Consider the following 27,413-nt stretch of genomic DNA (forward strand, 5'->3'; position numbering starts at 1 on the left):
CAACATTTTGGATTGCCTTTCTAATTGTTCCCCATCAACTAATTGTTCCCCATCAACGCTACCTTGTAGTTCTTAGAGCTCTTTGTCAGCAACACAAGGTATGCCAGGGTTTCCTTTGCTGGTGGGACTACTTAGCCACACTGGCTTTCTGGGTACACACACGCGAGGAAGCTCTGTCTGCCTTGCGGCTTGTTTTGGTGACACCAACTTGATATTTATGCATTTTGGGTTCAGACACCCATGGAATTAGCCAATTGTCTTCTCTGGACAAAAAGTACTCAAACCTTGATCTTTGGTACAGACGGTGTCCATATTGTCTCACGTGAAGTGATCAGAGGGAAGTGACACACTCTTTGGCACGAACATAGGAGATATCAAATCTACTGGCAGGAGTTTTCTTGGTGGTGACTGACGTCTCTACATTGCCATTACTTTCCGGGCTGTTAAAGGGAGACTTTCTCCTTGGCATGCACCTCCAGCCTCTCTGTAACTGTTTTGTAGGTCTGGGTGCAGCTATTTTCTAAGTTCTATCTCACCTGTTCCACTCTCTCTTTTGGCTATCACAGAACAAATAGAGGGCCATGACTGCTAGTGGAATGGGGGCTGGAAGGGTGTCCTTTGTAACTTCTTTGGGCCCTCCATCTGCCCAAAGGGAAACCAAGTCATATCACCTCTCAACATGGGACTAGTTATAGTCAGACACTCCAGGATATTGTGTTATGAAATTTAGCATTTTGTGGCATAAGAAAGTCAATTTTGCTGCACAAAATTATATTTTTTGCAGCACATTTTTGTTGACTAGAAGGCGTGAGAGAGTCAGTAAGTGCCAGGGTACAAGGATGAGACAGCGTGTGTCAGCCTGTAAGAGAGCCATTTTGTCAATCTTTGCACCTGTGGTAAGTCAGATTCAGGAAGAGGACAAGTGGTCATGGTTACAATGGGACTTTTATATAATTCAAATATATAAAACCTATTCTATCCCCACCACTAAGGTGTGACATCGCCCACCATCTGAGAAAAGAATAAGTGTTGTGTATCAGTAAGTCTTACAAACCTAGGATAGATCTCTGTCCCAAAAGTCTAATCTAATCTGACCGTTGGCCCTACCACTAATAAATCAAGCTAAAATAAAGTTGACCAAAATAGGTCTCTGGCACCTTTCTTCCTCAAGGCTGCACTAGTGGCTAGCTTCTTACCCCCGACCCAATTATCCACCTCTACAGTTTCAGGAATTGTGTCTCACTGTATAGTTCAAAGGTCTGGCAAGAATGTCGTTTGAGTCTCTTGTGTCTTCTAGTACAAATTTCTACAATTTTACCAACAAAAGAGTCCTCCACCCTGGAGTATGCCTCCTTTCACTAATTATTGGGTTATTGTGTACTTTGCCTCTTCTTCGGGTAGTTGGTCTTTCTCTCAGTCAACAACCTTCTTTTTTGCTCAACCCGCAGTGGGGTATGGTATCTTTCACCAATTCTTGGGGGTTGGTTGGCCTTTACAGCCAAGGGTTCTCGTGTTGCTCACCCGTCGTGTGGTATGGTATCTTTCACCTCTTCTTGGGGCTATTTGTCCTTTGCCTGGCCAATGGTTCGCTGGTTGCTCACTCAGTCATGGGGTATGGTATCTCTCACCCATTCTTGGGGAGTTTTTCCACCCTCCACCTGGCCCACATGAACAGCCCCGTACCATCTGTGTTGTGGCAGCATTCTCTGGAGGAGGTGGTCATTTTGGCTATCACGGGACATTGGGATGGCCCCTTCCTGCACTCCTTGTGTCAAGCTTTCACGTCAGGTTCCTCTTCATCCCTATCCTCACGTTCGGTAGTGTGGCGTACTTCTGGCGCCAAACAAACATATGGGACTTTTCACATGAGGCAGAGTGAATAAAATCGCTTTCTGGGGATTTCTTGTTCAACAAGGGGGATTTGCCCATAGTGGGATCCTGCTTCCCTTGTCCACTAAGGTGGGTTAATCTTAGAAGGCTCACCTCCCTAGTCCCAAAGGGGGTGCCCCCCCAATAGGGAGAAGGGACGAATTCTCTGTATTCATCACACACCTTTCGTATGTTGTCTCTGCAACAATTTAATAGAAAGAATCCCAGATGTTACACAGCAGTTTATTTTGCTCTTCTCTTTTTGTTCGGCATGCATGTCTTTTATATTAATAAATGTACTGATCACTATCACTTTTAATGGTACAAATATTCCCCTTCTATGTTACCCTAATCCCCCAGTCACCCACACCAATATCACTCACCAGTACCCCTCTCACTCACCAACAACCCTCTCACTCACCAATTCTCAATCACAATTTACACCCCCATACCTCTCATTCTGCCAGTCATGGGCATATTCTCTAGCACTGTCAAACTGCCAAGAAACAACACACACTCCACAGTCCCTGCCACACTCACAACTGGGATCAAATTCACGCCTTACACTCTCCAATTCTCCTGTACTCCCAAGTTCTTCATTCTTTCTCAGTAGCATTTTGCCACAGTCCCCACTTTATTCCCCCAAATTGCATGATCCTAGTGCATCTGATGTCCTTTCTCCCAGTCTCCAGTCTATTGTGCTCTCTACCCCATCCTTTCTCCCAATCTGCTGATCGCACCCTATTTCCCCCAAGTCACACCCTCTCTGGCCCATTGCTCTGTCTCTGACCCGCCGCTCCCCCTCTGGCCTCCTGTCCACTGCTTCCTCTCTCGCCCACCACTATCTCTCTGGACCACCACTCCTTCTCTAAACTCTGGTCCAAGCCCTCCCCTCTGACCCATTGCACACTTGCGTCTCCACTCTTTTTGACTGCTTACTCCCTGTTCTCTCCTCTTTTCCCTTCTCCCTTTTCCTATCTCCTCCCCTTACTTTCTTCTATGCACTTACTCTATCAGAATTGTCCCTGGACCTAATATGATACAAACCTCGTCTGTTTCCACCACCCTCCCATTACTATTTTTTTCCTCCTCACCACACCTCCAGCACTATCTGAAATGTCGTCAGGGCTAGTATGATAGTCGCTTGTTTTGTTCCTCCCCTCCCTTTCTGCATCCCTCTCCCTCACCTTTTGTTTTTCTCCGGCTCTACCAGAAATGTTGTCAGGCCTAGTACGGTAGTCGCCTGTCTGTTTCCATTTCCTTCCCACTCTCCCCCACCCTTCCTTATCTATGTCTTAGCTCTTGCACTATCTGAAATGTCGTCAGGCCGAGTACAATAGTTAATTTCACATCCTTACTGTTCATGGCCTGTAAGAATGTGCTTGTATTTTCCCTTGATCCCTCCCTTGCCTTGAAGTGCTTTGAAACACATTGTGTATAGGCGTTATATAAATAAACTATCATATCATATCACACTCACAGGCCCAACACTTCCTTACTGGCTTCCTGCCCCTGCTCCCTCTCTGGCCTCCTACCCTTTGTTCCTTCTGTAGTCCTCCGCTCCTTCTCTGACCCACCACTCCCCCTCTCCCTTTCTTACCCATCTTAGCATGACGTTTTTAAAAACAATAAAAACTGCAGTTTTGGGTGCATCTCAAAAACTGTCATTTTTGCAAAAATGGCAGTTTTTGCAAAAACTACCCTTTTTGTAGAGTTATAAAAAACCTGCTGATTTAGCTGGCTTTTTTTGCGATCGGTAAATCGCTGTAAACTGGAGGGCATGTATAGTGCCAACCAGTTACTCACATTCCCTGGGATTTATAGTGTCCTTCTCTTCTTTCTTGGGCTTCAATGTTGTTAAATAGCATCTTCTTCAGATTGATTGTGCTTATTTAGACATACTTTATTGTAAGTTACATGAGCTGTTAGCTATGAAAGACCACTGGGTCCCATCACCCAGGCTCAACTGACAGTAATGGAACTCTGGAGCTGGCCTCATACCCAAACATTCCAAGCGCTCAAGCAATGTTCCATGCCAGCTCCCATCTATTCAATAAGTACATCACAACACAGCTCCGCCCTTTCCGATGACACCAAACATGCATCAAGTACATCACAACACATCTCCGCCCTTTTACAATTGACCTTTTGCACAATTGACCTAATTATAGTGCTATTTGACCTTCTGAACAATTTACCTTTATATTATTTTATATATGTATTAGGTTGGTTTTGGATTATAAATAATATAAGGGGATTGGGTGGGGGTTTGCAGCGGGTTCTGGATTGGGTAGGAGGTTGCGGGGGGTTCCCCCCCACATATATGTCCTAATTGACCTTCTAAATGAGGTCAATTTTTCCGAGCTCAATTGTGAAAAGGTCAATTGTGAAAAGGTAAATTAGTATACAACCGTGCCGCACACCCCTCCTTACATGGCACCACCAAGAAAGCAACACCCACATACAAGGGTAAACTTGCAAGGATAAACTCACTCCAGGTATGCCAAGCATCTTTTAGAGATGATGCAACTCAAAACAAAATCTGGGGCGACATCATTGACCACTATGGTGACAGTCACCCACAAACACTCAGAGTCACTACCTCCCTACACTTTGTGGCACTCACCCACAAACCACCGGAGTCGCTATCTCCCTACACTTTGTGGCACTCACCCACAAACCACCGGAGTCGCTACCTCCCTATACTTTGTGGCACTCACCCACAAACACTCGGAGTCGCTACCTCCCTACATTTTGTGGCACTCACCCACAAACACTTGGATTCACTACCTCCCTATAATTTGTGGCACTCACCCATAAACACTCAGAGGCGCTACCTCCCTACTCTTTGTGGCACTCACACACTCAGAGGAGCTATCAACATATACTTCGTGGCACTCACCCACAAACACTTGGAGTCTCTACCTCCCTACACTTTGTGGCACTAACCCACAAACACTCGAATTCACTACCTCCCTATACTTTGTGGCACTCACCCACAAAAACTTGGGAGTCGCTACCTTCCTACACTTTGTGGCACTCACCCACAAACACTTGGAGGCACTACCTCCCTGCACTTTGTGGCACTCACCCATAAACACTCAGAGGCGCTACCTCCCTACTCTTTGTGGCACTCACACACACACACACTTGGAGGCGCTACCTCCCGACACTTTGTGGCACTTACCCACAAACACTTGGGGAAACAAACACATTTTGCATTACCCACTTTTAAATGCAATGTTAAAAGTGTAGTATACATAAATGTCACACACTTTTTTTTTTGTCCTAAAAGTCCATGGCCATCTTTTGACCCTAAAACAACGACTAGGCTCCTAAAAGTCCATGTTGCTTTGGAAACTAAACTTCTGAAAATCCTCAAAATGTTATGCTAGCTCATTCTTCGTGAAATACACCTTAATCTCAACGCAGGCAACTCCAAACACTTCACTTCTTACACTTATCAAACTTCATTCTAAATGTTAAAATAACACTTATTTCCTAAATGTCCATGGGCGACCACACCCTTCACCTGCAAATCCTCCAACTTGTTAGTTTTATGTCATAACATTTTGCACATCACTTCACTTACTACAAAGGATACAAATTGTGCATATTCAAATCTGTCCCTTTAACTTCGCTGTGCTTGACTGAAAACTCGAACACTCCATTGTGCCGCTTTGAATTGAAGCTTCTATTCCCTTTGCTGTGCTTTACAAAACACAGTCCAATACCCCTACACAACATTGCATACCGAACATGCTCGCCAAACCTGCGCTGCCTTCACGATGAGCTTACTTGTCTCACACATCCTTCTGCAGGTCCACTGCACTCACTTGACTGCAACACTTGCCTTGCACTACTTGCTGCATTTCAAATCAACACAGACTCCCTTCACTTCCTGCACCATGGTGAACCGACTTCTTAATATCCCACGGGAAGAGCTCTACAATATTCATTCATCCGTTGGCCGCTACGCTACGTTCAAGGAGTGGCTTCGTCTCTCATGAACAGCTGTTCATATAAGACGCCTCCCGGGTGATGCTATGCAGCACCGTCATGAGATACGCTAGATCACGTGGTACGTTATTTAGGGCAGGTTCTTTACTCGCCTCACTCAGCCCCTATGCCGCATATCATCTGCTAACGCTCCATAAACACGGAACATTGACATCTTCATTGCATGACTTTGCCAAGACCTGCTGAGACTAGTGTGACGTCATCAGTCTCCTTCTTCTTCTTCTTAATTATCGGATGCATGGGCGGACCCACGCAGGCGCTTCCCCATCCTAAAGGATGATGTGCACCAGACCCACCAATCGATACTTAGTTCACAAACTCACAACTCCTCCCACCGCCCCGTCTGCCTCACAAAATCCAACATCACACTGTTCCTCCTCCTGCCTCTCTCCCCGACACCTCCCAGCAAAGCCTTCCCACTCAGCTCAGCCACACCCAGCGCAGACGATCGAACCATCATCAATTCTCTCTCCTCAACATGTCTCTCACACCTAAGCAGGAAATGTCCCACAGTCTCAGGCACCCCACACACCGCACAATCCCTCGACTCACGCTTCCCCACTCGAAACAAACAATCATTCAGTCCCGCATGCCCTATCCTCAACCGATTCAGCATCACCTCCTCCCCCCTCCTCCATTCCAGACTCCCCGCATCCACCTTCACTGACACTTTCCCACGAACACCAAACATCCACCTGCCCTTCACCCCACTCACCCACCTCTCCTGCCACTCATCCATGACCCATCTCACCACCACCGCCTTCACCTCATCCACACAAAGGTAATCTCACATCAACCGCTCCCCTTCTCATACCCTCACCCGTTGCCAGATCCACCAACTCATTACCCAAAATGCCACTGTGACTAGGGGACCCACGCCAACTCCAAATCCATTCCCCCGAGCACGCACCGATCGATCTTCCTCCTGATGTCCATAATCACGTCCTTCCTATCACCATCCCCCGCCACAATCGCCTGCAATCCACTCAATGAATCTGAAAATATCACCACCTTCTCTAACCCCAACTCGCACACCCTATCAATCGCCAATGCAATCGCCACCAACTCAGCCGTACAAATTGACACATCATTCGTCAATCGTCCCACTTTATACTCCCCAGTGCTTTCCAGATAATACGCCATACCCACTCTCCCAGACACAGGATCCTTCGAACCATCCGTAAACACCTTGCATCCTTCCTTTCCTGCCACATATGCCTGACCCAAAGCTTTAATCTCGCCCCGCAATCCTCTCTTCTTCGACACCACATTCGCTAACTCCAAACACACCTTTGGAGACCCCGTTATCCACCTCGGCCATCTCTCCAAATCCGTATCTGTCACAGTCATCAAATCGCCCACACCCCACTGCACTCCCTTTTCCCACATGTGAAACCCAAAAGTGCCCCCTTTCCTCCTCCACCGGTCCCTATAATAATCAAACCTCCAATTATACTTCAAACATTCACGCACCGGATGAGCCAAACTCTTCGCACTGCACTTCACCCACCATCTCATATTCAACGCATCCCTCCTCAACCCCAACGGCATCTCCCCCACAAGCACCTGAACTGCATTTGCTGGAGAGGATCTCATCACACCCGAACACACCCTCAATGCCCTCGCCTGTACCCTGTCCAACCGCAACTTCTGACTCGCCGTGAAACCCACTGATACCTGACATCCGAAATCCATCACACTCAAAATCAACCCCTTATACAACATTCGTAGAAACTTCTGCTGCGCACCCCACTCTTTCCCAGTCACCGCCCGCAACAAATTCAACCTTCGTTTGCTCTTATCCACCATACCATTCACCTGCAAATTCCAGTTTCACTTCCTATCCAAAATCACCCCCAAGTACCGAAACTCTTCCACGCTTTTCACCCTCTCACCTTTCAAAACCAAGTCCAACCCTTGCTGCACTCTTCTCCTTGAGAAAACCATACTCACGCTTTTATCCACAGACATCGAAAAGTCCCATTTCCCACATCGCTCCTCCATACGCACTATCGCAGCTTGCAACCGATTCTGCACCGACAAAAAACTCCGCCCTCTTACTCATACCACACCATCATCTGCAAAGAAATCCACCTGACACCCGAAACCCTCCAAAGCTCGAATCAACCCGTCCACCATCACATTAAACAGCATCGCACTAATCACACTCCTCTGCGGTGTCCCATTCTCCATCTTCCAAACCTCAGACAACACCCCCCTCACTCTCACCTGAAAGGTCCTGTCACCCAAAAACGCTTTAATCCACTGAAACATCCTCCCCTTCACACCCATCTCCAACAGTAGAACCAGCAATCCATTCTTCCACACCATATCATACGCCTTCTCCAAATCCAAAAAGAACGCACCCACCATCTCCCCATCACAGAACGCTTCCTCCACTCCAGTCACCAACCTCACTAACGGATCTGCCACTGACCGATTCTTCCTGAACCCACTCTGAAAATCGCTCAGACACCCATTCGACTCCAAATAGAACCCCAGGCGCTCAACTACCATCCGTTCCATAACCTTACACAACATGACAGTCAGCGCAATCGGCCTAAATGACTTACACTCCGTCGGGACCTTGCCACTCTTCAAAATCGCTACCACAATCGCTCTCTTCAATAACCTCAGTAAAACTCCACTCTTCCAGATCTCATTGAACAATGCTAACACCTCCAACTTACATTCCACCGACAACTTCTCCAAAAATACATACATGACCCCATCCACCCCTGGACTTGACCACTTCCCCTTCCGAATCGCCCCATCCAACTCTGCCATAGAAAACAGAGTCTCATACTGCTCTTCCCAAGGCCCAACATTCGCCAACAACTCCCGCATCTCCTCCTCAACCACTCCCATACTTAGTCTCATTGCCTCCGGGAAGTTCTCTGAACTGTGCACTCCCGCAAAATGCTCCCCCAGCAAATTCGCCTTCTCCCCATCTTCACTGACCACCTCCACCCCTTTCAACAACACAGACATACCACCCTGCCACTTCATCAACCCGGACATCCGCTTGAACTGCTTCCAAACCTCACCCACGTCAGAATTACTCCCCAGAGACCCACAATAGCCCCTCCAATATCCGCGCTTTCTTTCCCTAATCACCCTCTGCACCACCGCCTTTGCCTTCTTATATGCCAACAAATCCTCCAACATTCCCGTTCTCACCGCCCTGGCCCTCGCCTTCTTACGCGCTGCCACAGCCCGTGAACATTCCACCGACCACCAAGGAACCTCAACCTTCCCCCCCTTCCCCTTCCCCTTCTCTACCTCCGGAACTGCCGCTACCGACGCCGCTCTCATTCCCTGCACCAAATGCTCATTCCATTCATCCACCCCCCCATATCTATCCCGAGGAACAATCAATTCCTGACACAATCTCTTATACAACTCCCAATCAGCCTTCCTAAAATTCAACCGACTCCCAAGCACCTGGGATCTGACCCCTACCTCACCCCCCACAGTCACCAAAATGCCAGAGTGATCACTCCCTATATCCCCATCCTCACGCACCGTCCAGTCACTTTCACCCGCAATCGCAGCAGACACCCAGGTCAGATCCAAACACGACAACTTCCCAGTCCTCACATCCAAACCTGTGCCCGAACCGTCATTCAGCAAAAACAGACTCAATTCATCCGCCATACCCTCCAACAATTCCCCATTTGCATCCGTCCGATCACAACCCGACAACGCATTGGCACTGTTGAAATCACCACATAAAACACAAGATCCCACATGTCCCCTTATCACTCCAGACAGCACATCCACCTCCACCACTTCACACGGATTATAATAATTCAACACTAAGATTTCTGATCCCCCTACCCGAATCCCCGCCCCAATAACCTCCACTGTTCCATCTACCACAATCTCCCTTGCAACCAACCCCTTCCGAACTGCCAGAGCTACACCCCCCCGCCTCCCCTCCGTCCTATCCTTACGAAACAACTCAAAACCCGGAATCACAAACCTCAGATCACCCCTTAACCACGTTTCCTGAATACAAACCACATCAACATTCAATTCCCCACACAACACCGCTTTCAACTCCTGCCCATTCCTCAACAAGCTCCTCGCATTCCAATGCAAAATTCTCAGGCCGACACCCCACTCTGTTTCCGCACTTTAGTAACCTTCTTAAACACATCTTGTTCTAACACATCTACAACGTTCAAAAACCTCCTCGCTGCTTCCACCACTCCTTTCGTAAGATTCGACACACTGACTGACAAATTCCCCTGAACCAGTTCCAGCACATTTACTATAAAACACATAAACTCAGTTTTCGGGACAACCACCATTTCTACGCCTTTCACCTCTCTCACCACTCCCTTCCTTCCCGCAGCCTCATCCACCACCGGCTCTCTCCTACACATCTCACTCACTACTCTAACCGGTTTCACCTTTGCCACAACCTCCGCATAAGTTAAACCTTCCGCTGTCCTCACCTGCACCACCGCTCTCGCCACCCTTTGACTCTCACACCCCCTAAACGCAGTAGAGTGCCCCCCCCACAATTCACACACTTCTCCGGAGTTTCCACCCTTTATTCTTTAATATCATGATCTCCACCACACCTCCCACAGTGCCTCTCATTCCTGCATACTCTTGCCACATGTCCAAACTGCTGACACGTATCACATCTCAAGGGCATTGCTACATAAGCTTTCACACGGAACCTCTGATATCCCAACTCCACAACCTCTGGACACCCCGCTCTCGCAAACCTCACTGCCACAGTTGTGGACACCACATCCCCATGTGTATCTCTCCTCCCCAGCCTCCACGCCTCCACTACCCCCACCTCTGCCAGCTGCTCGTCCACCTCAGACATATTCACAGTCAATGGTACCCCATACAAAACCCCCTTACACGACACACCACTCTGATCAAACACTCGCGCCGCGCGCCTACCCAGACAGCCCACCTCTAGAATCTTAGCCTTACTATCATCACCTCTCCCCTCCACCAACAACCGACCCCCAGTCACCACTTGCACCCGAATGACATTCCCCACAGCCTCTTTCAGCCATCCAGCAATCACCATCGGATTCTCCCCCTGAAACGTTTTCCCACGGCTATCAGGCTTCAACACCACCTTCCACACACTGTCACACTTCATCTGCTCCTCCCCAGGCACACCGCTTCCTGAGGCCCTCAGCCCCTCCAAAACACACTTATCCTGGGTCCCCGACCCTGAGATACCCCGGTCTGTCCCCCCTCCATCATCCCTTTGTGGAGACCTACTGCGATGCTGCCCCTCACTTCCTCCCTTCCCCCCTCCACAGATGTAGACTTCATAGTCAGCGTACTCCCCCTCTTCTCCCCTTCCTCCACCCCTCCCTTCTTTTCAGCCTGCCCACCCCCCTTTCCCATTCTTACCGCCTCCTCCGAGCACACTCTCCCCCTGCACCCACCTAGAGAGTCCGCTCTACTTCCTCAATCCCAGCACCCTCCACCCAGACACCGCTCTGCCCTGCCTGGGTCCGCCCACTTCCAGAGTGCCAAAACCTTTATCTCCTCACACGCGGCTCCCACACGCTCTACGTCATCAGTCTCCTACACACAGCGGAGCATCGCTGAACTCCTGCTACTAAACGGTCACATCCCACGGGTGAGCCAACGTTACGGCACCATTACACTTTGGCACAACTCTTTAAACCAAACCCACAGATCATAGTTCTTCACACCTATGCATACTTCTGTTTCTCCTCTCCTGCGGATGGCTTCCCTTTTTAACTCCTTAGGGGAATGATTTACAGTATTTTGGGGCAGAGACATCCACATCTTGCTTCCTCGTCAACAGACTTATCTAAGCTCCACCTGAGGACTACTACTTCTTTGCTCGGGAATGCTGCTCTCACGGGGCTTACTGGACAGTCCGCTTTACTTCATGCTTCTGAAACCTGTGCTTTGCCTTTGGGTTTATTTAGCTTGGGGCTTATCTTCTTTACTTCTTTATCGTTACTTCAATGTCCCCTTAATCTTCTCTTCCTGACCCCCTTGCACAACGCCCCTGGGTGATGGGACTTACTTCTGGATGGCTGGGGGCAGTGGTCTCTCTCCTTCTGCTGCTCTCCCTCCACAGCTTTCTTCTTCTTTGTGTGGGTTCCGAGTAATCATTGTCACCAATGTTGAATAGCACCTTCTTCAGACTTCTTGTGCTTATTTAGACATACTTTATTGTAAGTTACATGAGCTGTTAACTATGAAAGACACTGGGTCCCATCACCCAAGCTCAACTGACAGTGATAAAACTCTGGAGCTGGCCTCACACCCAAATTCCAAGTGCTCTAGCAATGTTCCATTCCAGCTCACATCTATTTAATAAGTACATCACAACAACTGTCTTTTGTAGTCATCAGGATCATGTGTTGGTCCACTTGCTCTGTCCTACCAAGTAAAGCCCATGCTACCCTTCAGTATTTAAAACAAATATTTGTTATAATTTGAGGTCTCTCCTCGGCCAGTGCAGGATTTTCTTATGGCTGAGGTTCTATGGTTTGCGATTCCTTCGCCTTTCTTTTGTCTATCAGCCTCTGCTTTTAGTTCCAATGTGTTCCTCCTCCTTTCCCTCCTCTTCCAATGTACTCCCTTTTCCTCATCCACCTTTCTTTTGTTCTCTCCTTTTCTCTGCTCCTGTTTGCTCCCCTCCCCATGTTCACTGTACAGCCATTCTCTTTTCCTCTTCTTCTTTCTCTCTCCTCACTCCTTCCCTCCAATGCCTATCCTTTCTCGCACCGTCACCACTCCAGCTCCTCTCCACTCTGCCATGTTACACTATACACGTTCCACTTTAACAACTGCTTCCCAGTCAGGCTCCTAGCAGCCCCCTTTCCTGTTGCTCCAGTGCATTTTTATAAGTGCGCATGACTTGGCTTTGTGAGTGCATGATGTGTGTCCACAGCCTGTGTGTTGTGATTGTACAAGGCAAGTGGATGACTACAGTCGCCCCGGCTGATAGGGAATGGGGTGGATCGCCTCATGGATCCACTTGCATAAGTAAAAAAAGCAGCAGTCCACCATTTTGAATGTCGGCACATTTCCAGTTTGGGCCATTAGACCTCTTAACTGCAGTTTCTCTCTGCTTCTAATGTTGTCCTGCCACCTGCAGGCCCCTGCAGTTGAAGTTGATTGAGGCTCGGGGAAATACCCAGTGGCCGCAATGTCATGCAACCGAAAGACCACCCTCCCATTAATTATGCAACAAGAATGGGTCTATTAACGTCATGCATCCCATATGCTTCATAACACCCACTTAGAAACATATTAGGTGACTGCACAGTTCTCAAGGAGGCAGGGATTGCCTACAAATGAGGCTAGAGACATGGTGGGGAACATAGGGGATCCCCCATATACCAACCCAAGGGCTGGATTACAGAGTGGGTGGCAGTTGTAGAGAAGCCCCTCAACACTCACACCAAAAAACATACTACCTGCTAGGGAAAAAGGCCCAGCACACCTCTTTGCAAGGGGAACAAGGTTTAATTTCCAAAAAAATAGAAAATCACCAGCAAAGCACTCTGCTGCCACGGAACGTTATGGCTAAATCTGCATGAGCAACACTTTATAAAGGCATACAACGTCACCAGTGATGCAAATTACACAATGCACAAATCCAACTGGCTGGTTGGCGCAACCCTATACATTGGCTACCTGCTCCATAAGGAATGCCAGGCCATTGGTCCCAGCCTCTTCTGTCCATCTTCCTCCACGTAGGTTCCTCCTTATGCATCATCAGGCATGAAGGTACAATTAATTGGTTATCTGTAAAGAAAAACAATACATGCTTTATCTCTAACCTAATGTGCACCTGGTACTGCAGACACGGGTTAAGAGGATACTTCAAGGTCATTCCATCTACCAGACTACAGCTGGATTCCAGACACATTAGCGTCCATCCAAAGCTCCTCACCTTCGTTTTAGATTTGTTGTTTTTTACCGCCCCGGCACCTTGCAGCACAAATCACATGACCTATAGTGAAGGCAAATTAACCCTTAATTTCTGATCTTTTCTGAGCGATTGGATGCCTAACAGGTTTATGGTTGGTGGCCTGGGACTGACTGGTACCTTGAAATGCTAAGGGTCTCAGAAAGGGGGCATCTGGGTGGTAATTCTTAGAGTAGGGATGGGAAAGGTTGTAGGTTCGTGCCCGCCTTCTCGTGGGTTTGTTACTTGAAGAAAGCTCACATCCTCCTTGTGGCCTTGCAGGGCGCATTCCTTCTGGTATATGAAAGCTGGCAGCATGAGACAATTCAGTGCCTGTGAATATCTGTAGCTATAGCCAAGCTTCAAACTACAACCTATTCCTGCATGCATACTCTTATTTCCATGTGCATGTGGCTCAGGTCTGCAGCCCTGGCTACAGCGTGAAGCCCGACCTCAATTTCAATATGTCCGCTATTATGTAAAATGGTGTCTAATTCCTGATGTACTCTGAAGGTAAATCATTCAATACCCTCCTCGCCCTGGAGCACAGTTGACAACCCCTTACCCCCTGTACCCTCCCCTATCCCCTACTTCACACATACAGGCCTTTGCCTCATCCGAAAGTGCTTGGGGGTCTGGGACAATCGTCCATCCTCCCCAACATTCCCGCTTTCGTTAACAGTACATTAACAAACTCCCAGGTGTGCTTCTCCTCCATCATCATTCTTTCCCTCTTGAATCTTTCAGCTTCCAAGTATGGAGGTGACCTTTCCTTTGGTACCCATGCCCTGCATACCGCCATAAACGTTCCCCTGCTTGCGCATATTGCTCGGGAGTACATGTCATGCATATACACGCCCCACTAAGTCTACCCAGTGTTCTGTATAATTCTCAGGGTCAGGTAGGGGGACTGTGGTGGTCCCTGGGGGGTGGAGACGTTGCTCTATTGGAACCATGCATTGCTTATCTGGGTCATCAGTTTGTATCACGAGGGGCCTCTTCTACCCCAATTGAGACCATCATAATTGCACTGCTTTGGCACAGTATCGAAGTCCCAGCTGGCAGGTGCAGAAGATCACTAACACAAACACGATAATGGGAACAAGCGTCTTGACGATAGCCCCCATCGAGGACGGTGCTCACGAAAAAAGGTTGTCAAACCAATCACTCTCCTGTATGCCGGCTTCTGTTTGCATCTGCGTGCTGAGGGTGTTCAGGTGTCATGTTTCTGCATCTCTGCCTCTGGGTGGTGCTGTCTGCAGACCTGCAGGGTGTTTTCTACCATATTCAGAGACTACCCAAAATCATTATTTAACATTTCTTTTCACAAATCTGTATATCCGAAAACATGGACTTCAATTCCCATAATGCACCGTGTGGCAGTGCTCATTCTCTGGTTATTTCTATACATCAGTCTTGGAGCCACAATCCCCAGAAGCCCTAGAGATCAGTGCTGCTTCCCAGGACCATAGAGGAAGGAGGCAGATTACCTTCAGGTGTGCTGCTCCAGTTGCTGCTAACGAGCCTGCTTCAGCACACGGCAGGCCAGTATTTAAGCAGCTGCTTGCACAAGCACAGGGCTCTTGCATTGAGTTCACTCCAAGCCCTTTGTTCCTTGAGTCTCGGAATTCTGCTGTTTCCTGTTGCTGCCAGAACCTGCTCCTGCTCCAGTGCCCTGTCCGCCCTGCCTTGCAGCCCTGTGCACCCTGCCTTGCAGGACTGCTACTCTGCCTACCCTCTTCTGCGTTCTGCCCTGCTCCACTGTGCTTCCTGCACTGCAGCCCTGCTCCCTTGCTTGCAGTCTTCTGTTCCCTGTCTGCAGCCCCTTGCGCTCTACTATCTTGTTCCCTGCCTGCAGATCCTTGTTCTATGCCCATAGTCCGTGCTACCTGGTGTTAGGCAGAAACCTGTGCAGTTCCCTTAGGGACCACTGCAAAAGATTTAGGACTACAGGTGGTTGGCAGTAAACTCAATTGGTAGCAGTCTGTACCACCCAGATTTACCTGGTAGCTGTGGCTGAGCAGTCAGACTTCTCTCAAGATGAGTTAGGCAGTATATAGAGTATACACAATAGGTACAGAGATACAGTAGTACAAGCAAACACTGACCAGAGCTTTGGTGTAAAAGTATATAATTATTTATTTAAAGACACACTTGTAAATTACAGTAGCACAAAGAGGTAAGTAAATTCCAACACACAGTCACTATTATATATATACAACCCTAATTACTTATTAGACAAGTCTTAATGAGAAACACCACTTATTTTCAGACAGAGGTGAGCGCTTAACATAAGATGGCACTCTAATAAGATATTGAAAAGGGAGGGAAAAAGGCAGAGTTATGAAAGCACACAAATTTCAATACTTTTCAAAGAACCACAGTGAGGCAGGTTAGGCAAAGTCTACTGGAGAGCAAGGAAGTTCAAATGCCAGGCCCACTCTTAGAGAGAGCAAGCGAAATGTGTCCAGGATCACACAGTGGGGTTATGCCCAAAGAGTCTTTGTAGAAAGTTCACAAAAGATTGAAATCAAGTCAGGAAAAGTTAGTTAACAGGTCCCAGGTTAACCCAGGTTAGAAAGTCGAGGATTTACTGTCACCCCGAACGATCTGTCGCTAGGGAAGCCAGGCGGGACACAGTACCTGAAAGTGGGAAGAACGCCCCAGCGGGGGAAGTTGTTCCTGGCAGCGGGTGCAAGTCAGTGTTTCGGCCAGAGGAAGATGAGTTCTCGACGTGGAGGAAAGCTGAAGGTCGTTTCGCTGCCAGGGAAGAAACCAGCCGCGCAGTTTCCCGGTTACAAGGTACCACCCTTTTCTTCGCGGTTGTGGTAAACCGTGGTATTCCGGTTGCCGGGGTGCTTGGCACGGGCAAAGCGGCCACGAGATGGTCCAGGAAGGTGAAAAGACGGGCAAACTGGTTATCCCCACCAGTCAAAGGTGGTGTCGTCGTTGCAGGTCGGCTCGGCTTCTCCTTCCTCGGATTCTTTAGGTCCTGTGGTGACTTCTGAAGTTCCAGTCCCCAAAGCCCTGCTTTTATGCAGAAAACCCCCATTCATTCAGCCTAGCTGTCACTCAAACATGCTAAGTGGTGAGCCGGGCGGCTCACCACTTGGGCCAATCACACAACAGTGCGACTTGAGTTGCCGAGGCAACTCAGTCCAGGGTGCCTAAACCCCCTCCCACATCCCTTGTGGTACCCAGACAGAGTGGCACCACTTTTGGAGGCTTCTGTGGAGAAGCCCGCCAAAAAGTGGAACAAAGGGCTTGACTTGGGTTGGAGTCACAGAAGCGAACACAAACGCCATTTTGGAACCAAGTTTCAGCAAAAAATACCAACCGGTGAATTTATATTAATTTAATAAACCGGCGGTATGTTCGAGGCTATTTTAAAAAGTGGTAGCCTCGAACAATGGGAAAATCCCATAGGAATATATTTGCGGTCAAATATAAAAAGAGGTATCCACTGCCACCAGCCAAAACTCGGTCGGGGGGGACTGGACAGTGCCCCCTCGAACAACAGACCCCGTGGCAATCGAATTGCCCAGACCAGTACGTCCACAATAGGATGGTTTGTACTGGTTCTGTTCACAATTTGAGACTAGTAAAGCCAATGGTGACTTTACATGCCCTGGGAGACAGTAGTCAGTCCCAGGGTATGGAGTCTATGTTTGGGGGTCGCTACGACACCCCTGGGTTACGGCACGGAGGGTGCTGTGTAACCTATATACCAAAAACACATGAAGCCCTATGGGGTAAAGGACCCCATAGCCCATAAAACACATACAAAGTCAAAGGAACACCTCAAATCATGTCTAAGAGTGGGAGGAAAAGAGTCTCACTCTTAGCAGGAGAAAAAAATAAACCCCAAAAATCCAGCAAAGCTGCTGGGGGACTCACTAGGATTGGGAAATTAGCCTTTACAGAGAATTCTCCCTAACACTTGGCTTTTGCAAGTTTGCAGTCCTGAGTTTGCTTGTTATCTTCTGCAGGCCTGTCCTTTTTATTCCAGTCCAGATTTACAGTGCCTTGAATTCCATGTCACCACTCTACTGTTAAGTCCTTCTTTTCTTAGTTCTTAGTTTCAGTCCTGAGTTTTCCTTGTTCCTGGTCTACAGTTCATATCGCTGTTCCTTGATTCTGGTCCTTAGTTTCTAGTCTGCAGTTCCAGTCTCCTGTACCATTGCACTTAGATTATATTCTACTTGCTTTTCCTCTTTCATTCCTGGTCTCTGTTGTGGGGTAGGCATGGTATCTAAAGGTAGACACAAGGAAGCACGTTTGTAAAACATGTATTAACTTGAAAAGGAGTTTGAGACTTCCTAACTGGCCCGATTTGTAAATAGGACTAGTCTCAATCATTAAACTAAGTCAAAAGGTAGTCAAATGTCTAACAGTCAAAATAATAAGGATGTCTGTGTCAAACCTACGCTTTCCCTCACTTTCCTCTGTTAATGTTAATCAACTGTTATAAGGCGCAACTCAAAGCCTCAGTGCACACCGAGTAAGAAGAAAGAAAAGGGAAGAGGAGCCATGGAAAAGCCAAGAGAGGGTGCCGGAATCACTAAAACGGTTTAATCATCAGAGTTTAAAAGAAATGTTTTGAAAGATTTCTTTAAAGAAAGAAACTCTGAGCAAAGATGAAGAGAGAGTGGGAGAGAGTTCCAGAGGCGTACAGCAACAAAGTCAAAACTAGAGTCTCCAAAGCGAATAAGCCTGTATTGTGGCTGCTCAAGTTTCTTGAGATAACTGGACCGAAGTGAGCGGGACGTACAAGAATGTTTGTCCTTGCCTTCAGGTAAGATGGTGCCTTATCCTTAAGGCACTTAAAGGTGAGAGACCGCACCTTGTAAGTAATGCTGTGCTTAACAGGAAGCCAATGCAGAGTTGCGTGCTTCAGAGATGTGATTCCTTCTCGACAGGCCCCACACAGCTGAAACAGCATTATTTTTCACCACCTGTAGGCCGGCCAGGTTAGACTGTCAGGTGGTTGCCAGAAGGCTGTTTCTGTAGTGAGGTTTAGAGTTGACCAAAGCAACAGAAAGGGCAGCAGTGTTAGAATCGGACACAAATTGCTTGATTTGTCTAATAAGATGTATCGTATAGGCACAAGAAGCCTTCAGTTGACTAATATTTTTTTTCATATTATGGTTACAATCGAGGTATACCCTAAGGGTCTTGACCCAGTGACTGGTCCCAATAGAAACTCCAGAAATGTCAAAAGAAGAGTATCTGGATTACAAGAGAGTTCTTAATCTTCCAACCTTCGCTAGTGGCATAGATGGAGGTGATTTCAATGAGATCTAGGTCATAGTTGCCAGCAGTTTGATCAACACCTGAGTATCATTGGTGTAGTTAGTGTAACTTATGCCAATGCTATCGAGAAGATGGAAGAAAGGGCGAGTGTACAAGTTCAAAAGAGTAGGAGAGAGGCACGCTCCATGCGGAACACTACATCTAAGCAATTCAGCAGGAGATTTAAAGCCACCAGAAGAGACACAGGCTGATCTAGGACCCAAAAATGAAGACAGCCAGCACAGAGCGTTATTGGAACAGTTTGCAATGGCTGCTAGTCTCTCCAACAGCAGTGAGTGATCAACAAGGTTGAATGCCACAGAGAGATCCAGGAGCATCAAAAGAGCAACCTGTCCCGAGTCAACGATGTAACATAAATTGGATTTTAAATCGACCAAGGCAGTCTCAGTGCCATGGAGAGCACGAAAACCTGACTGCATGCAAGCCAATAAGTGACTGCTTAAAATATGTTGCTGTAATTGTGTGAAAGCAACCCTGTTCAAAACTTTCTGCAGAAAAGTGACATTGGTAATTGGGTAATTGGATGATAATTATCCACAGAGGCAGGGTCAAGAGTGGGCTTTTCCAAAACAGGAGGGATCAAACATTTTTCAAAGAATCTGGAACAGTAGCACTGGCAAAGGATGAATTAATCTAGTAACAAGAGGGGCCAGACAACTAAAGACGTACTTAATCTTAGCTAGAACAATAATATGTATGGGATTGGATCAAAATAAAATAGTGAATCAAAATAATATCAGGATGGCACTGGAGTTGTCCCAAGGCTCCCTTCGCCAAGCTTGAGTTACTTGGGATTCAACAAAATTTCTTGGGTTCAAATAGTTCATACAAAGTTCCATCAGGTTTCTAAGGACTTTATTTCTCCACAGACTTAGAAGCCTTCTCTCGGGAATTTCACAGTTCACAATATTTTGCTTTCACAAGACTCTCTTGCTCTGGTTTAATCAGCGGTTTCCTTCCCCTCAATTACAACAACTTGAAAGTTCAATAGTTTCTCTTCACATAAGAGACTTTCGACAGCGCACAAAAGAGACTTTCGACAGCGCACAGTTTTACTCAGCCCTGTGTGGGACCACTCCGATACCTTGGCTTCCTGGGATTGTGCCCTGGCACTCTTATCATTTTATCACAGTTCACAAACAGAGTCGTGTCCCAGGCACACTTTAGCTTCTTTTGGGGTGTTAGCTTGCTCTCCCTATCTCACGTAGCTGCCCTCTAATGCTTTCTATTTTTCTCCTACTTCGAGCTTTGGAAAAGCTCCACTGCACTTTTGGAGAGTGATTCAATTTCAACAGTCTTTCGACAATGTGTAAACGTACACATGACTACTCTGTTACTTTGCTTCCTTCGCTTTCACAATTATTGCTTTCACATTACAGTTACCAATGTACAATTGAAGTTTTGTCTTCAGCACGTCTTTCATCCTACGCATGTCTTTCACTTGCAACAAATTATCTCTTGCGTTTCTCGTCTTTCACCAACCGGGCTCCAATCTCACTTTGAACTCACAGGTTACGATTACTTCAGCTTAGCTTTTGCGGTTATGCCGTGTCGAGGTCAGGGGCTCCTTGCCTGCCCGTCAGACACTCCTGGGCTTTGTTGCTGGCCCAGGGGAACGAGCACCTCAACGACTTTCCTTCAGAGATCAACATACAACTCAATCACCTTCTGGCTCCTTGGAGACACGGCTCTCTCGCAACACTTTCTTAGCCTTCTCAAAACACAGCTTTCAGCACCTCGGCACACCGCTCTTTCAGCGTCTCGGCACACCGCTTTACGCGAGCAGATCACAGGGTGCTCAGCCTTTCCCAGTTGCCTGTCAGCTCGGCCTGTGACTCGGGTTCCTTCTTGGGTTCCAACTTGTTTGTTCTGTTTCTTGCAGCTACTCCTTTATACACCTGTAGAGTATTAACAGGCTTCAGGTGGATACAATCTTTGCCCAGTGCCTGAGTTAACCTGACCTTGTAAGTAGGACATTCATCAAAATGGTAGACTGCCTCCAAATGTAGTTTCTTCGTTTTAATGGCACTGTGGTGTTTTGGAAAGGAAGAATATACTGGTGAAATACTCCTCTTCGTTGTCTTAGTTCTTTCGTCAAAGGAATGTGGAAAGTGGGTGTCTGGGGAACAGTAAGCCATATAGGAATGTCGGGTAGGGGGTTGTTCAAAAAGGGGGAAAACCATGTCTAACCTTTGGGTAATCCCTGCCCAATCTCAGAGGACCCTCTACCCAGGTGATCCTCCTTTGCTAGTCTTCCCCCAGGGTCAGGGTCCAAAAGCGATGGCCCTCCCATGGCCACCTGTTTAGAGGATCCCTCAGGAGTGGGAAGGGAAAAACCCTCAGGTTTTCACACTGTCCTGAACATTGCTTACGTTGACTGCCTATTTTTCCCTATATACTTCTGTTATTCCTTTGTTCAGAGTTTGGCTGCTGGGTTTCCAAGCAGGTAATCTCTGCCCCTCCCTTTGTCTAATTTTACTTGCAGTCTATAGTAAATTTAATCTAACAGTGTGTTGCGTTCTGTTCCCTCAGAGGGAATCTGCTGTAGGTTTCGGTTTGACCCATTCCGGCTTGTCTCATGTAAGTACACTCCTTGTTGTGCCCTAGGGTCCAGACACAGAAGCCACTCTTGCTGCCTCCTTTCCATGGGCTTGCAGGGTGTGGTGCTTGTAAAAGTTACTTGCACAGAGGCATTGCGCCTCCCTTATATCTGTGGGTAGTCTCTAGTCTAACCTGTGTATAGTGTACCTGGGTAGTTCTGCCAGGTGAATTTGGTGGAACGCACCAGATTGTGAAAACCTATTAGTCAAACTTGACCTTGATCCTAATACCACACTAAACCTATACATTTTGTATGGTCCACCCACTCCTATGTCAGACTTTGTATCAAACCAATGTGAAATGATCTCTTCCTCCCTTAAACCAAAATCCAAAGTGGTCATGGTTGGGGATTTCAATCTGGGTTATCACAACACATTAGATTTAATGGCAAAAACTACTATGCTTGCATTGGAAAATCTGGGCCTCACTCAACATGTCTTGCAACAAAATCACTCCTGTGGCTGAATACTTGACTGGGTGACCTCACGTGGAATTGGTCTTGATGAGGTTGAAGTGAAGCCATACCCACGGTCGGATCATAGCTTCATATACTTTGAAATACTATTGATCTCAACCATAAAGAAAATTAAACCATCACGAGGGAGAGTGTTCTGTCGTAAATTACGAAAACTCACTCCAGGGGTGTTAGCTCCTTTCTTTGTCTCTTATTTGAATAACCTAGCTCAGTATAAGTCAGCAGCTGAATTGTCATCAGCATATAACAAGATGATGACCAAAGCCATGGAGAGCTTATCCCCCCTAAACCTAGCCCCTCTGAAGCAAAGATTGGAAAAGACCTTACCATCCAAAAGCTGGTACTCATCAGAAATCCAAAATCTGAAATATAAGAAAACTAAGGCGTTCTGGAAATGGCAAAAAACATTTTTGCCCGATGACGAGTCCAACTAGGCCCCAGCAGCAAAGGAGCACAAAGAGGCCATCTGTACCACAAAAAGTCCTCCTATGAGAACAGGATTAAACTGCTGCATCGGACACAAAGTAACTTTTTAAGATCCTAAGGGAAGTCGAAGACCCCTGTCCAATTAATGCCACAGTGGTAAAAGACTCAGACTGGTGCAACCACATCGAAAAGGCTATGTACAACAAGATCTCCCTGATCAAAGGGGACATTGAATCCAGGTTAGCCCAACTGAATTCCACACCTCCCCCTGTTCATTTCCAGCACCAGCCAGACCCGCCGAAGCTCTTAAAACTTGTACAAGTGACTGAAGCAGAGGTTTCTGGTATACTAACCATGATAAAACCCACCAGTTGCACGGGGGATATCTGCCCTGCAAACACAGTCAAATCCTGTGTCCAGGCTCTCACCCCCCCTTATTACAAAGTTCGGAAATGCCTTGTTTAGAGACATGCCAGTTCCAACAGATGTTAAGCAGGCATGGATGCCCCCTCTTCTGAATAAGCCATCATTGGATCCTTGTTTGGTGGGTAATTACTGCCCGATTACTAACTTCCCCTTTCTCCTAAAGGTTTTGGACAAGATTGCGCATGGACAGATCCAGGATTTCCTGAGTGCACATAATTTAGTGGGCCCTAAGCAATCGGGTTTTCGGAGCGCCCATAGCACTGACTCTACCTTGCTAGACCTTAAGAATAACATTCTGTAATATATGGATAAGGGCAAAGCTTCATTGTTGATGCTCCTGGATCTTACTGCCGCTTTTGACTTGGTAGATCATTCCAACTTAGCCAGGAGACTATTAGAACAGCGGCATTCTCTAAGGAAGCAGTCAGCTAGGTGCTTTCTTTCCTGTCAGACCGGACATCCCTGGTCTTCCATGAGAATGCCACAGAAGGATATGCTCTTAAATGTGGAGTACCACAAGGCTCGTGTCTGTCCCTACCCTCTTTAATATATTTATGCCAACACTGTTTGATCAATTAGATGCTGAAGGTACTTGTTTTGCCAACTATGTGGATGATACTCAGTGTCTCTTCCCACTCTCAGGCAATCACATCAAAGACACTTAGGTTATCAACGCCACGTACAACCAAATTCACCTCTGCATGTTGCATAATGGCCTAGCCCTAAACAACTCCAAAACGGAGATCATAATCTTGGGCACTGGTTCTAAATTGTGCAACTTAGATCAAGCATAGTCTTCTTTTCAAATTGCAGATTGTCTTCTCCCCACTCTCAAGAAAGTGAAGACTCTGTGAGCTACCATTGATCAAGAGCTCTCAATGTGGGTTCACATTAGCTGCCTAGTGTCCAAACACGTCGTATTACATCAAGCTCCTGACACAAATCAGGCTGTATCTTGAGGCATCCAGCTATGCCACTTTGGCTAGGGCTATCATAGGTAGCTGCCTGGAATATTGTGCCAGTATCCTACTAGGCGTTGGGAAAGGAGAAATCAACCGTATACAAGTTGTTAAGAACAACGCAGTGAGAGTTGTGGTAGGTCTGCGCAAAACTGAACATGTGTCGGCAGCACGGAAATCACTACACTGGTTAACTATAGCAAAAAGGGTAACGTTTCAGTCCCTTTGTATTGCTCACTCCTACATTCAGAGAAAGAGGCCGTCTTATCTGGCAGCATATCTCAAATGGCTACCGGTCAGACGCAGCCTCAGATCCAATAACATGGGTCTGCTACAAATCCCCAAAACAAAACTGTCTCAGGAAAAAGATGGATGCTTTCCAAAATCTATACCACGACTATGGAATGGCCTCCCCCCTGATCTGAAGCTATGTCCTAGTCTTCCCAGCTTTAAATGCAAATTGAAAACGTTCCTCTTTGAATTAAATAGAACTCTACCATGCTGTGCTTGACCGCGGATCCCTCCTCTGATTTTTATATTTTCTTTGTTGTTTGTCAGTTCCCAGCACTCTCATACCTCAGGGCCTTTTGTTCAGCATTTTAGAAATAAATAAAATAAATAAATAAATACAGCCCTAGTGGAATTCCTCATTGTTTTCCCAGTGCATGGTCCCATCCAGTCTTGTTCACCATCAAGGTCTGCCCTTTCTTCCTGTCCCGTTTTCAGAATTTCCTTGTCTATTCTTCGTTCTTGTTTACCCGCCTCCTGTATGCGTTTGCCTGACCCCTTACATTCGTACAGCAACCCCAAATCTGCCTGGTTGTCCCGTGCAACTCCTAACAGAAGGTCATCTATTATGTTGGTGAAAGGTCTGTTTTCCATGTCGTTTGGAGGTACGTAGGTGCAGCAGGAATCGCCAATCTTTTTGCAGACTGCTCCTTCCATGGCAGTGAGGAGGTCTAGCATGTAACAGTTCTGCAACGTCATCAGCTGGATGGTGCGCATTTCCATCTTGATCGCATGAGGCCTTGTTCTGTATCATTGGCCAGCCGCATTACCTCTCAACGCACAATTTGCAGCCACTTGACGTTCGCAGCGGCCTGTACTCCTGGTAACAATAAGGAACAAAAGATAGTTTCTTCTTTGCTGTAGAGTCGGTATTGATCTGGTATTTCTTTGAGTAATTGCGAGGAATCTTGCAATAGATAATTTGATCTTCTCCACCATTTTTCTTTCTTCTCCTTTTCTTGTAAGATACGAAAGATGGGCTTCTCTGGTTGCACTGTGGTGGGGATATTGGATGCTGGAGTAGGTTTTGGGGCTGATATGCCACTTGGTACCACTATCAAATGTTCTTCAGGAACCACCAGGAGTGCCGAGTGCAACAAAGCCAGTGAGCAGGTGCCCCTTCATGATGGCATGAGGTGCAGAAAACCCTGCTGGCCACACACCCAATAACTATCCATTACTGCTGCTGTCCCTTTCTTGAGATATGGGATGTACAATGTCTTATTGCACCTACCATTGGTCCCTACAAAGACACTTCCTTCGTGGTAAAAACACAGTTCTTATTCTTCCTGCTTTTGCACCTATACAGGTTTTCCATTGCCTCGATCCAGTTTTGGTACTTGCTCATTCCTGTACACACTGCATGCACTGTTCACCTTTTGGATCACTTCTTCTCTGAATCCTATTAGTCCACCTGCCATGCAGCTCATTGTGGTTTCCTGCCCTCTACTTGCCACAAACCTTACGCCTTCCAACTATAGATGCAGTCTACGTAAGCACTGCACACTTTTGGGGTTTTGAGCACATTGTAGCTGATCAGGATCCATTACTTCAAGTCGCACGCTTCGTGCCTGGAAAGTGCTTTTCAGTCTGCACAAGGTCAAATGAAGCAAACATTGAGCGTCCAAAATTGGAGTTTCCTGTGGCATTAATACCTTGGGGGCTCCCGACGCGTGTGGTATCAAGAAACACACATAGCAGCTCCCATTATCTTTCACTTTCCCCAGTGAACTCCTGTCTGCATACCAACTATTATTTAACTCTGGTACTGATGATACTTAGTCCTTCTAATTTGTCTTTTAAAATGTTTTGGAGCTGTAAAGTGTGGTATACTAGGACGAAACCGATCATCTACAATCATGTCAGAAAACACAGGAAATAATGACACCAGAAGTAAATTAGTGAGCTTTCCCATTTGCTGGTTAGTAACAAGTAAATTGTCAACAGATACATTAGGCTGTATATCATGGACCGTGGCCACAGTATTGGTCATTTCAGGTGCTTCGTTTGATAGGGATACATTTATGAAAAAGCCACAACAATCATAAGTTTAGGAACCATTTGTGGTGTTTACACCCCCTTTTATATGCCCACCCCATATAAAACTACACCCTAAATAAATGGCTAGTCCAAACATAAAGATAGCAAACAGCCGAGCTGCACAATGCATCACGCATGTATATGTAGAGGAATACACTGTTATTAGGAATATTCTCGAACACGAGGATGTTTCTTCTTGTAAATGGAAGTGTTAGACCAGTGTGTATCCATTTCCAGAATAAAAGGGAAAACGGGGGAGGAGAGACAGAAAAAGGGAGAGAGAGAAAGAAAGCGAGACAAAGCTATAAGCGCTGTCTGTGCAAAACAATGCATAGCAGTGTTTTAATATATTGCAGAGGTAGGTTTGTTTCAGAACCTTTAAAATGAAGATCAACAACAAGCGAAAAAAAAGAGCAAAAAGTGCAGTGCCTAGCCTGTCCTGTCATCGCCCTGCTGAGCTTGGGGAGGTGGGGGTTTAGGTGGGGGTTTAGGCGGGAACGGGTTCTTTGCGAACATCAGATAAGTGCACATAATACCGCAATTCACAAACTTTTCCCACAAAGGGAGGAGCATAGACAACCTCAAAGGGGCTGTTATATCTAGGTTCCCTAGACAAAGACAAAGTTCTTTATGAAGACACAGTCACCAGGGAAAAACTGGAGGGGAGGCGACGTAGGCAAAGAATCAGGTGCAGCGCTGGCAGTATCTTCAGTCCTTGCCAGTGCAATCTGTTGTGAAATTCATCCCCTAGAATAGACAAAGCCCTGTGAGCATCAGATACTCTCCTGAATGGAGATAGAGGCGTGTGCATGCAGTGCCCCATTACTACCTCATGGGGCGATAAATGGTGATCCTTACAGGGATGTGTGCACATGCTGAATAGAGCAAGGGGCAAGCAGTGCTTCTTTAACGTGGTGCAAAGGTTGGAAAATGTACTTTTTAGAAGACCATTTATCCTCTCCACAATTCCGTTGGCCTGAGGGTGGTAAATTATGCACATCCAATGTTTGATACCCAATAATGCTGTGATTTGCTTGAAGAGTTCACTGAA

At 46.8% G+C, this 27,413-nt stretch overlaps 1 protein-coding gene across 4 annotated transcripts in view; it reads right to left on the minus strand.

The window, feature by feature from the left end:
* The window catches only part of NMRK1 (nicotinamide riboside kinase 1), a 665,849-nt gene that overhangs the window by 185,111 nt on the left and 453,325 nt on the right, over positions 1-27,413 (minus strand). For 3 of the 4 annotated variants that reach the window (XM_069625834.1, XM_069625835.1, XM_069625831.1), the window contains one exon: positions 13,370-13,671. In XM_069625834.1, coding sequence (XP_069481935.1) covers positions 13,490-13,671 — 182 coding nt within the window. In that variant the 3' untranslated portion in view covers positions 13,370-13,489. Of the gene's footprint in view, positions 1-13,369; positions 13,672-27,413 lie in introns of those variants that run through there. The other variant, XM_069625832.1, reaches the window with a different exon arrangement.

Source organism: Ambystoma mexicanum, chromosome 6p, assembly GCF_040938575.1.
Source record: "Ambystoma mexicanum isolate Mex_15411 chromosome 6p, UKY_AmexF1_1, whole genome shotgun sequence".
In the NCBI taxonomy this organism is placed as follows: domain Eukaryota; kingdom Metazoa; phylum Chordata; class Amphibia; order Caudata; family Ambystomatidae; genus Ambystoma; species Ambystoma mexicanum.